The sequence below is a fragment of the Mycteria americana genome, chromosome 4 (assembly GCF_035582795.1).
Source record: "Mycteria americana isolate JAX WOST 10 ecotype Jacksonville Zoo and Gardens chromosome 4, USCA_MyAme_1.0, whole genome shotgun sequence".
NCBI classification, from domain to species: Eukaryota; Metazoa; Chordata; class Aves; order Ciconiiformes; family Ciconiidae; genus Mycteria; species Mycteria americana.
In genome coordinates this window covers 37371604-37384155 of record NC_134368.1, presented here as the reverse complement: position 1 = coordinate 37384155, position 12552 = coordinate 37371604, and the positions used below count along the sequence as shown (strand labels likewise).

General features: G+C 45.0%; 1 protein-coding gene across 1 annotated transcript; it reads left to right on the top strand.

The window, feature by feature from the left end:
* Positions 1-5827: 5827 nt before the first annotated feature.
* SLC25A4 (solute carrier family 25 member 4) lies at positions 5828-8695 on the top strand. Its single transcript, XM_075500223.1, has 4 exons — positions 5828-6017; positions 6330-6816; positions 7365-7505; positions 7865-8695. The coding sequence occupies exons 1-4, from the start codon at positions 5907-5909 to the stop codon at positions 8020-8022; spliced, it is 897 nt and encodes a 298-aa protein (XP_075356338.1). The 5' UTR covers positions 5828-5906; the 3' UTR covers positions 8023-8695.
* Positions 8696-12552: the final 3857 nt, after the last annotated feature.

Below are 12552 nucleotides of genomic sequence, written 5' to 3'. Positions count from 1 at the left end.
TTTTTGCCCTTAGTGACATTTGCCACACCTCCACCTCTCCATCCCCACTCTCTCAAGACTTTACCATTGCTCACTCATTCCTTCTTGCATTCCCGTTCTGTCCTTCTGCCCATTCCACTCCCCTTCCTTCTCTTCACTTGCTGCCGCTGGAAGATACACTTCAAATATTTCCTACAGGCCTATTACATCTCAGTGTCTGCACATCCTCGATCCCCTTGTCTGACTTTCCCTCTGCAGCTTCAGTCTCTTACAGAGACCTCCATTCCTCATCCCATCCCACCCCTTACTCTCACACTGGGGCTGCCCTCACCATCCCTGTCACTTTTTATCTGCTTTTGAGCAGTATCTTGGCTCTTTCCCTCTCTGAAGAATTGTCAGCCAGCCAGCCAGCTCCTCCTCATCAGCCTTCCTCAGCAACTTCAACCAACTCTCTTCCTTTCCTCACAGTTTCCCACACTCATCCTCATGAAGCTTCAAGCTCCGTGCTGATGTCCTTGCTGACACCCTATAGCAGACACCCATATGTCTCCTTGCACTGGTCTGTTCATTTCACCTGCAGCCCTCAGTGTCCCACTCCCTGGAAGGGCCATTCCTTTGATGTGCTCCGCAGCGACCATTGCTGTGTCCCTGATCTCTGTTGTCCCATCCTTCCTCTCTGACCTGCTCCCTCGCCTGCCATGTCCTTCCTCATGTCCTGTCATTTGCTCTTTCCATGATTTTCATCTCATCAGACTGATAAAATCCCATCTAATCTCTGCCCTCTTCTTCCTGTCTCATCTTTGCTCTCAAGCACAGATTTGATTGCAGATTCTCTCTGTTTCTTACTCTCCACTGATTGCAGATTCTCTCTGTTTCTTACTCTCCACTCCTATCTCACGAGTTATGAAGCCTGGTTGCCAAACATAAACCTCAGTCTGCCTTCAGCTTCAATTTCCTGGTTGGCCTGTGATCAGGTTTACTTCATCCACAACCATTTAATTGTCTCCCCTTCCAGTTGTGCCATCCTCCTCATCTTTGCTCCTACTTTTCCAACTTAACTGAAGACCTAGCTGCCTTTCACCACTTTTAATGCACTTCTCAAATGCTCTCTTTCTGAACATGTTCTACACAAATCCTTGCTAAAAGAAGTATTAATATGATACTGCCCATTTCCCACAAGTCTCTACTCCTTGTGTCACATATTGGGTATTTTTTTCTTTCCTACTTTTACACCCCATCTTTGTCCTGTAAAAACATAACTTCTGATCTTTTTCATATCCACTTTCATCCACTTCCTCACTTTTCTTCTGAAATTTGACCCTCCTCCAACTCCTTATCCTCACATTACACACACAGTCTAATAAACAAACATATCCCATGTGGACTCACGCTGCTATTTCCAGCACTAACATTTCTCTCCTCAATGTGCTGCTGACACTTACTGTCCAGTTTTCCTCCTCTCCAGCTCAATGTAGGCTCCTCCCTAAGCCAGATAACACCAATACCCAGCTAAAATTGCCCTCACTAATATCTGCCCAAGACAAAACTCAGAATCCACACTCCTTCATTCTTCTTGATTATCAAATAACCTTGTTATTTCTCCTCAACTCTCATCCCCATTTAGCCTCTTTGGGCTCTCTTACTCTCCTCCTACTTGTAAAATTGCTATTTTAAGATAAATAGCTGCATCTGCTGCTTCCTCTGTGTGCTTGGACATCTGCTATTGTTTCATGCCTCCTTTCCTTGTACATTTTTCACTCTTACCTTCCCCACGAGCACAAATATAGCTATTATTCCTACTGTGGTAATTCAGATTCAACTTTTCTGTATCAACGTTGTCTTCTCTAAACTCTAGCTAAAAACCTGAGCAGTCCATGAAGCATGTCCTCAGTATGGATAAAACCAAGAGATTTTAGTCTTTCCCCAGTTCTCCATCCTTCCTGCTGCTTGCTTTGCTCATCACTATGAATCACTCTCTAAGCCTATCATTGGGTATCCATCCCTGACTTGGATGTCCTCCTAGAGTCTCACATATCAGTTGCAAATCCTGCTGATCCATTCATACATATTAAGGCTGTAATGTGTTTCTTTCTATCCTTTCACACCGATAATGCTTTGATCCAAGGTCTCATCACTTTAGTTACAACATTTCTTTTTTTCTGGTCTGAAAAATGCTGTCTTACAATCCTATTACACATGTAGACCACGGTGCATAGACTTGTGCTGGTTTTGGCTGGGATAATTTTCTTTATATCAGCTAGTATGGGGCTATGTTTTGGATTTGTGCTGCAAACAGTGTTGATAATACAAAGATGTACTAGGTGACAGATGTATATGGGAGTGAGTGTGCGGCTGTGTGCTGCTTAGCTGCTAGCTGGAGTTAAACCACGACAAGACTTAACCCACCATCTTTACCATATCTTTGTGTCTTTCCACTGACTGATGGTTCTCCATCACATCAAGTATGAGCAACCCTTGTTTATTATTACAGCCCTGCACGGCCTAGTGCGAAAATGTTGGTTCATGTCTACAGCCAGATCAATCAGACCATGAAATTAGTCTTCATTATTTATTGCTTACACTTTCAAACTGTCACTTTTTTGCCTTCTTCCATGCTTTTCCTCTTACTCAGGGAGGAACTGACCACAAACATAAACCAATCTTATACAAGGAAAATTTACTACAACCCTACAAATCTTTCCTGAAAAAAAAAATCCCAAACATATTTCTTCTTGGCATCATAGTCTATGCTGCGGGTCAGGATGGCCTGACTGATTCCTTGTGCTCCCCCTTGTGTCTGCTGTCAGACTCAGACTGCTGACTTTTGTGTCTGGCCTTGCCTCAACACTAGAGTTCCCAGTGCCTTGCAAATGCAAATAAACAAGGGTATACAATACTTTGTAAAAGTTGATCTCCTGTAGTGTTTCACGCTGGCTATTCACACATCAAAGCACAATGCAGTCAGTCACTAATCTCTTTTGAAAATATAGATCTAGGTTATCATTTTTAGCTCAGAATTTTTAGGAACAAATTCCAGTGTCTTTATGCTATGTCAGCAGTACAGAGCACCAGAGCACCCACAAACTCAGCCTAGAAAGCCAGCTAATCCTTCCCAAGCTGCAAACTTCTAAGGAAGATGAGGCTTAACAGCTGGCTTTCAATAATTCAGAAAGGAAAGCTTGCATTTTCAAAACTGTTTTAACCATTTCTCCATGAAAGTAACAGTAACTATTCTGAATATAGAACACTAAACACCAACTAACTGTATGAAAAGCCAAAGTTCCTCTCACTTTTTTTTAATGGCATTTCCAGCTAGTGGAAAAGCTTACCCTCAAATTTGGTGGTATTGCTGGAGTTAGCAGTAAGTTCCTTACAGGATACATTTGAACTCCTACAGTAAGTAACATAAAAAGCCTCATTGTCTTACATAGGAAAGATCCAAAACAGGCATTTGGAGCAAAAATCAAACAAATGAAGAATAACACTCAGAGTAGCAGACAGATGTCCTGGTCCAGCCCTGCTTTTGTTAAAACTGGAAGCCGAGTATCTCCTGAAAATAGACATCTGGGCTCAGGAAAGGGAGAGCAGAATCAGAAAAAGTGGCTATTTGCTTTCTATGCACTGCTTTCTTTAAATACTGGCAGTCACGGGTAAGTAGTATTAGTGCTACAGAAATATCTATTAAACCAAAGAGCCTCTGTGGAGTAGGAAGATGATGCACAACAATAACTTCAAAAACTAACTGAAATTCTTATGATAAAGACTTTATTAAAATGTCTTTTTAAAAGAAGGCAATTTAAATGAGGTAAAACAAAGATGGTGGGGGAGGGGCAGGCAAAAGACCCTTTCAGGCTACACCCCCCCCCACAAGCTCCCCACTCCCCTCCCTCCCCAGTAGCATCCCACTGCCACTCTCCCACCTCTCACTCACCATACACCAGTCAGTGGGGCACTGGCTGACACCTGAGTGCGCACACTGAGGAGACCTTATCAGTCTGGACAGTCGGACAGCAACTGTGAGCACCACCATCCCACGGGTCTGTATGAAACCAGCAGCAGAAGCCCTGAGACGTTAAAAGGGGTATTTACTTTCCTGTGAAAAGAGGAGACACCAGACCTGGTGAGTGAAGTATGAGGAAGAAAAAGGAAAGGTCAAGGGTACCAGGCAGCTACATACGTTAAACAATACTCCCCTCAACTCACAGTCTAATTCTAGGGATCCCCTACGCTTCCTGCTTGCACCTGCTTTCGGTCCTTGCTCAGGGAAAAGGTCTCTTTAGGGGGGCTGTCTTCCCCTTTCTTAGAAGCTGGGGAAAGGCTCCCTCTGCTTAGGATGGCCAAGGTGCAAAGGGTGCTCCTGGAAGTTAAAGCTGTCGTCCGCTTCCCAGAGCTGAGGTTCATGAGAAGAGACCTCTACCTCAACAGACCTAAGAGCAGCAGCGGGCAGGAGAGACGGGAGATCAAATTTACAGTCTCACTGACTCGTGCTAACAAACACGTCACTGAGAAGAGATTTGCTGTCCTGAAGAGAATGTCTCTTCGTAGAACAGCCAATCTTTTAGCACCTACATTCAGATGAATCCTATTTCCATTATTGATACCGTATTACCAAATCAAAGCACACCCCATTACCCTATGCATTCCTCAGTATAACATTGTCTTAGGGGCACATCTTACTGCCTTCTTAAAGCATTTAAAATAAACTCCTAGGTATGCATCTACAACTTGCTGCACTGGCTTTCATGTAACTATTCTACACGACAAAGTCACTCAACAGTGAATCATAAGCTCTTGCTTTCTTATTGCGGTCTGCCAGAAAGAACAGATGAGAAACAGGGAAACCAGTGAGGAAGCCATGTAGTCTTCATTTGAGACTCGAACGCTTCCCTAAGAACAAGACACTGAATGAAGGCAGAGTTTCACTACAGCCTTTACTCTTCTTTCACATCTGCTGCGAGTCAAGCAACTTAAGCGTGCCTGGGCATGTACTTCCAGGAGTCCCTTCCCCTCCCTCCCTCCTTCAGAGGGGACTGACTATGACTCTTATGAGGGTCTGACCTTGCGGGGTTGAAATGAGGGTACAATGCAGGAAGGCACATTGTCTCCTCTTGGGGAAAGCCAGGTCCTGGAGCATGCTGGGCTATTTAAAGACCTCGATGCCTGCAAGTTCACACAATGCATCGAACATGAAGCAGCTCTCTTTGTCCTTGACTCGGAGAGGTCTAGCCCATTTCTGGCTACCGGTGCTCATGAACGTTGCACCACTGCACCACCTCCCAGGCTGACTATGCATCCCTGGTGAACTTTGTTGTGGGGCAACACATCCACACCAGGGCGCCTGCCCAGCATCCATGTTCCCCTCACCCTTTGTGGTGTGACTCCATGCACAAAAAGTCAAGGCTTAAAGTGCTCTTGCTTCTTCGAGTTGCCTTCAGTCAACAAGTTGACCAGTCGCTGCACCCAGACCTCTCTAGGCAAGCCTTCAGTCCCCAGCACCAGCCTCCGGCCTGCACGAAACAGTTAACATTGCCTGAGGTACTCCTGCCAGCTTCCTTAGTCCCCTCCTGTGCCTCCCAGGAGCTATTAATACAGCAGGCACATGCTCTGACATAGCGTTCCACGGCAGCGACCAGATAACTTTAATTTGCCCTTTAAACGTCCCGAGCCCAGTAGCCCTCGCACTCCCTCCACAAGGGAACATGGCGGCGCTGCCCCGCGCCCCCCGGCGGGGGCGGGCTCGGGAGGGTCCCAGCCAATGTCCGTGCCCCGGGTGGACACCTCCTCCTATCGCGAGAGGCCGCGGGGTATAAGAGGGCCGGCGCGGGGCCTGGGGGCCATTTGGCGGGCGGTGCGCGGGGGCGGCCGGGTGGGGAGGTGCGCGGCTCGTTGGCTCTCTCCGGGCAGGGGGTGTCGGACCGGCTCCCAGCATGGGTGACCAAGCGCTCAGCTTCCTCAAGGACTTTCTGGCCGGTGGGGTGGCTGCCGCCATCTCCAAGACGGCTGTCGCCCCCATCGAGAGGGTGAAGTTGCTGCTGCAGGTGAGGGGGCGCCGGGGGGCGGCGGGCGCCCCGCTGGCGGTGGCGGCGGCGGCGGGAGCCCGGTGGGGCTGCGCCACAGGTGGGTGCCGGCGCGGCGGGCGCCGGCCGGCGTGACTAAATATGGGAAGGAGCTCGGCCGGCTCCGGTTACGCGGGAGCTGCCCGGGCCCTTCAGCACCGCCTCGGGGGAGCGGGAGCCGGGCCAGGCGGCGGGGCAGGCCCGTCCCTGCCCTTCAGCGGGCCGCCGTGCGGGGTCACCCCTGCAGCGCCCCTCTCTCCACCCTCCCACCCCTCCTCCTTCTCCTCCATACAGGTCCAGCATGCGAGCAAACAGATCACGGCGGAGAAGCAGTACAAGGGCATCATCGACTGCATAGTCCGCATCCCCAAGGAGCAAGGCATCATCTCCTTCTGGAGAGGCAACCTGGCCAATGTCATCCGGTACTTCCCCACCCAGGCCCTCAACTTCGCCTTCAAGGACAAGTACAAGCAGATCTTCCTGGGGGGAGTGGACAGGCGCAAGCAGTTCTGGCGCTACTTTGCGGGGAACCTGGCATCTGGGGGTGCCGCAGGAGCCACCTCCCTCTGCTTCGTCTACCCGCTGGATTTTGCCAGGACCCGGCTGGCGGCTGATGTGGGCAAAGGAGTCAGCGAGAGGGAGTTCACTGGGCTGGGCGACTGCATCATCAAGATCTTCAAGTCTGATGGCTTGAGGGGCCTGTACCAAGGATTCAGTGTGTCTGTCCAGGGCATCATCATCTACAGAGCAGCCTATTTTGGGGTTTACGACACAGCCAAGGGTAAGAAGTGCATGGGGAAGTGACTGCAAGGGAAGATCCATCCAGTAAAGGCACTCTAGGGTACTTGGCAGTACAAGGACAAGCAGAGCTTGGCTCAGCACCGCTTCAGGGTGGTAGAATATGCACAAGTGTTTCTCAAATGCATTCCTGCCTCCCTCAGCTTGCTGCTCTGAGCAGAAGCCTTGGGTTTGCAGTGTTTTCAGACACTTTCCAGTTTCTTTCTCTGTCTTAAGGCTTGTACAGATGGGCTTGTATGGTAGCTTGTTACTCATTGCAGCTCATGACACGAACCTAGGAGGGTTCTACAGGAGAGACCTTTTGGCTAGGGAGCATGAACAGGGCTTAGATCCCAAAATCCAACAGTCCTATAAACTTGTTTCACTCGTAGTACCTGTTAATAGTCAAATATGGATGAAAGGAGAAGTTGCAGGTGTGATTGAGTTGGCTTGATTGACTCCTGGGTTTGGTGGGTGATTGCTCTTCCACAGCCATCTTTCCTACAACCTTTTGTCTCTGTACTGACTCTCCTCATTTGTTCTTGATGGCAGGTATGTTGCCTGATCCAAAGAATGTGCATATCGTAGTGAGCTGGATGATTGCCCAGACTGTCACTGCAGTAGCAGGGCTGGTTTCTTACCCTTTTGATACTGTGCGACGTAGGATGATGATGCAGTCTGGCCGAAAGGGAGGTAAGAATAAGTGCTCCTATGGTCTTCTGGCAGCAGAAAGTATCTCTTTGTTGAGGTATGATGGGAGATGCTGGATATTTTTTGTCTTATGGAAAACTAATGACCTTCTTATTGGAATTCTTAAAAAAAAAAAGCTATGGGAAACACATTGCTGGTTATTTGTCATGTTCACTTAAGAGGCTGAGAGTTGATTTGTTTTGATTTCCATGTGGAGAGTTAAAATTACTTTTCATTAATTGATTACTTAATTTTAAATTCTTGGCCACAGGTTGCTTATTCCTTGTTGTTTTAAATATATGGAAGTTGAAACAGACCTGCTGTATAACTTCAAGCCTTCTGACCTTTGTCTGTTTCCACAGCTGATATTATGTACAAGGGCACAATTGATTGCTGGAAGAAGATAGCCAAAGATGAAGGATCCAAAGCGTTCTTCAAAGGTGCCTGGTCGAATGTGTTGAGAGGCATGGGTGGAGCTTTTGTATTAGTACTTTATGATGAAATCAAGAAATATGTCTAAAACAACATCATAATGTAGTTCAATTGTTCTCAATCAACTTTTTTAAAAAATATGCTATTGTGATGTAATGGACAACAAAATATTTCCTAGGGAAACAGAATAAAATTTATGAGTAACATATCTGGTTGAGATGAGGATGCATTAATTTAAAAATTGTCTACTACATCACAGTTACATTTTTGTATGAAAGTTCCTCCAACATTTGTATTGGAACCTATGTATATATTATACTTCAAATTTCAGGTAATACATTTTGTCTAGAGACAAGACTTAGGTGGTCTATGCCTAGCTTAAAATGTAATATTGTGAACTCTTAATAGAATGAGATCTTCAGAAATGCCTATTGTACTAAGTGATGTCTCTAGCTACCCAACAGTGGTGACATTTATAACATGAATTAAAATCATGTATTTTTTTAATATGATACTAAGTGAAAAGTATGTCTGAAAATACAAACTACACTAAAGCACCAGGCTGAGTTCCTAACTGCAGCCTCTTCACTGACAAATTATATAATCACATGGTTGAAACCACAATCTGATTTTTCAAACATTGTACAATATGGAAATACAGTGTTTCAAAAACTCCCTGTATCTTCACAAAGCAAAAAGTTGTCTGCTCTGTTCAATTGAACTAAAATGGAAATGATGAAATAAATTAATATATTAATGAACTTTTCCTGTTGTTTCCAGTACACTGAACACATTAGAAGTACATGTCTTTTAAGGTGATATGTTATCAGCACACTATTAGTGATTGCCTGGTACTGCCTAAGACTCTTGAAAGTTTTTTTTTTTCAACAGAGCTTTAGGTAGGTGGAATGGTTATTGATAATTCTACAGTAGCAAAACCAAGTGGATTCAGCTTGAGGGTACTGCAGCCAGTTGTCTTACAGGTAAACTACCATTATAGTCTTAGCTGCTTTGATAATTCATACCCTTAACCTTGAAGTAAGTGTGTCTTCATTTGATAGTGAAGTCATTGCTGCTTATTTTACTTGAAAAAGTATTCTAGAATGGAATACCTCTGAGCTATTTTAATAACTATACTTCCATTATTAACAACTTGAGCTATTAATTACCACTGAGATCAGAACATGCTCAACACAGCACTTTTAAACTTTAGCTGCTGCATGGTTGTGGACTTACTGAAGTATAGGCTCTCTACTTAGGCAAAGGAGGGAAAGTGAGTTGTGTCCATTTCAGTGGTTCAGTTAAACTACATATAAACAAATGTTATGTATCCACCTAGGAAGAGGGGCAAGACTAAGCCAATCTCAAGCTTTTTTTCAGCTGCATCTTTTACTACTTCATATGTAGAAGTAAGGTGTGCTCATGGATTTTTGATAAAAATTCTGGAATGCCTGTCATTTCTGGTGCCCTAGGGTGAAAAAAAACTGTGGGAACTTAAGTGTTGGAATTGCAGTAGCTGTACTTGAAGGTAAAAGGCTGACTAGTTACAAGGCTGGCAATTTCCACATTGAATATAAACTGCAGAGTAGATGATGCCTGGGCTAGTAGAATTGATGAGTGGACAGTATTGCTCTAGTGCAGGGGTTATCACTGCCTGAGGTGGGACATTCTTGCAGGTGCCATCATGCTGTAAGCTGCCTTTCCCTGACACTGGGTCTCAGAGCATTGCTTGTGTGAAAGCTGGAGCAATTCAATACAGAAAAGCAAGCTGATGCAGAGAGTATTATCCCTTGCTCTGTGACAACAGACTACTCTGGAGTATAAATGGAGTAAGTCTCCCAAAAAGAATGTATTTGTGGACACCATCTTGCTTAACATTGCATGTGACTATCACAGAACTATCCAGTTACTCTCATGGAACAGGAGCACACTTCATAATTGAGTATGCAGATGAGAACTCTGGATTAACCAGTTTTGTAAGTAGCAGTAAATGGAGAGCTAAGAGATTCACATTTTGATAAGTTCCAAGTTCTGTGCTTTGGCTTCCAGTTATCCCTTTCCTATGTTTGAAATTAATTTATTGTCAGATGCAGGCAGTCCTAGCTCTGTGTCAGTTAGTATGATGGGCTCTGTGCGTCTGCTACAGATTCAAACCAGCAGCTCCTTTCTCCCTGAAGGCAGGTACAAGCTACTGAAACAGTATCTGGAAGCAACATTATCCACCTGAAGAATTTGGGAAAACACTGGTCCAAAAGTGATAGTCTATTTTTAAGTTACCTAAATGCAATTATTTTTTTGTATCATGAAGATAGGGTCTCTTTCACCCTGGCCTGATTGTTTCATCTCCCTTCTTTCACAGTCACTATCTTAGACACTTGCTTTTCTAGATAGCTGGTATGTTTTCTTCCCAGTAGTAAATAACCAAGGTTGCAACCTGTTGAACTGTAAGTTTGTAATGAAAGTCTTCCTACTCTCTTTCACAGTGCTTATTGAAGTAGTCTTAGTTAAAGTTTTACCTGCCTGCTTCTGCCCTTTCTCTTCCTTTTCTCCTTCCTCTACCCGTTCCTAACAGTTCCTTATGAGAAGCTTGCTAACACACTGCAACTATTCGTTTCACATTTACCTCACTGACAAGGTTGCATATGGCATTTGGATGTTTTAGAGAAGATCTAAGTTGGCTACAAAGATACCAGAGACAATGACAGATTGTAATATGCAGAGGTACCAAACCTTGGGGGGAAGTGTATGTGGGAATGAGCACCAAGGGAATTAAGAGGAAGCAAAGGAAACTTCAGATGAGCGTAAATGAAAGAAGTTACTATATTCCAGGGAAAAAAAAAGGCAAAAAACAAAGGAGGAGTAAAGGCTATTAAAAAGGAGAGTGAGGAGTATTAATGCAGGAGAATTCCACTGGGGGAAGAGACAATCCATTAAATGATACATACGGAAAACACTTAAAGGTAAACAGCTCCTTATTTCTGCTTGAATGCTTAGGCACATGCACACCCTATGGCAGATTCCAGGCAGTACTCTCCATAAAGATACTTGGGGTAAGAGTTCAAAACTGTCAATGAAATAACCATTCCCCTGAAAGCAGCTCTGCACTGAGTCTGTGGCACTCAGTGTAACACTTGCTGAAAGCGTAACCTAAAATCCAGCCATCAGCTCTGCAAAGCTAGAAAATAGAAGACTTCACAGATAGTCTCCAATTGCTATTTGAACTCCAGCCCAATGAACCTCAGTTGCCACAGACAATTGATACCACTGCCCCAATCCTTTTGCACCTTTGCAATAGTTAGTCACAGACAAAACCATGCAGGCAAAACCCTGCATCAAAACCATTCCCTTATATCTCACACTTGAACACTGGGAAACCTGCTCTGAATAGCCTGGTAATATATCCTACTAAGAGAAAGACAAAGCCCACCTACCATGCAGCAGATACTGCACTGCCCAGCTCTGAACGGGCTCTACTTGGAGAGGGAACTGAGGTACACTAATCTTTTGGATGAGATGAAGTTAGGAACTTCAGGTGGGCCTGAAAGATAAACCTGTCTCTAAAGAGCATAGCCTACTGCAGAGTGACAGGGGGAGAAACTATGACAGCAGACTGAACCTTCCCTACCTTTCTGAAGGTGATAACCTCCAGCCATCAGTTCTTTAAAAGCCCTAGGGAAGAGTTTAAGACATGGTGAGAAGCATAGCAGAAGGAAAAAACCTTGCTAAGTTGTGCAAAAACCAGAACACACCATCCATAGGGATGCCACAGTTATGGTTACTGGATAATCTCAGCTGGAGATGGAGTCCCACTAGCCAACCTAGGATGTCAGGGAAAGAAGCATCATGCCCCAGGTGACAAATCTCAGCCACCTGTATTCCCCTTGTGAAATCCCTCTCACTTTAAACCAGAAAAATCTCTCACTAGCATGTTCTAGTCCAAAGAGCCACTGTGTGGAGAGAAACAAGACCTGTCACTTTTGTTCCAAGCACTGACCACATATAATACAGTGGAGAGAACTATGAGTTTTGTACACAGAGCCCAGAACAAAGATCATGGAGAATGGCATTTTAGGACTCCATAGTGAATAACATGGGTGATCCTGGAACCAGAAGTGACAGCTGCAAGAATCAGTGTTGCCAAATCCTGTCTCATCTTGGCCAGGAGGAGAGCTACCAGGAGACATATAGCAGCTTTCTTGACCAAGGTGTTGGAAGTGTGCCTGAAGACAAACCAGATCTGTATCACAAGCATTAGCAATCACTGCCCATATCTGAAACAGGATTACCTCAACATAGTTTCAGTCCTGGAAGATGGCTCCACATGCAGCTCTATATTTCTCTGTTTCCTCATTCAGCAGGTGACAATGACATGGTTCATCCACTATTTTGCTCAAGACTGAGCAGTTAAACACCACCAAGATATACTCAGTGTACTGGGTTCATAAGTGTCCTGGTTTCAGCTGGGATAGAGTTATTTCCTTCCTAGTGGCTGGTGTAGTGCTGTGTTTTGGGTTTTAGTATGAGAATAATATTGATAACACGCCGATGTTTTGGCTGTTGCTAAGCGGTATTTACACTGGTCAAGGACCTTTTTTTCAGCTCCCCATGCTCTGCCAGG

Coding starts and splice junctions, on each gene's coding strand:
- SLC25A4 (XM_075500223.1), top strand. CDS start 5,907: ATGGGTGACCAAGCGCTCAGCTTCCTCAAGGACTTTCTGGCCGGTGGG. Junction 6,817..7,364: donor GGTTTACGACACAGCCAAGG/GTAAGAAGTGCA, acceptor TCTTGATGGCAG/GTATGTTGCCTGATCCAAAG. Junction 7,506..7,864: donor GCAGTCTGGCCGAAAGGGAG/GTAAGAATAAGT, acceptor CTGTTTCCACAG/CTGATATTATGTACAAGGGC.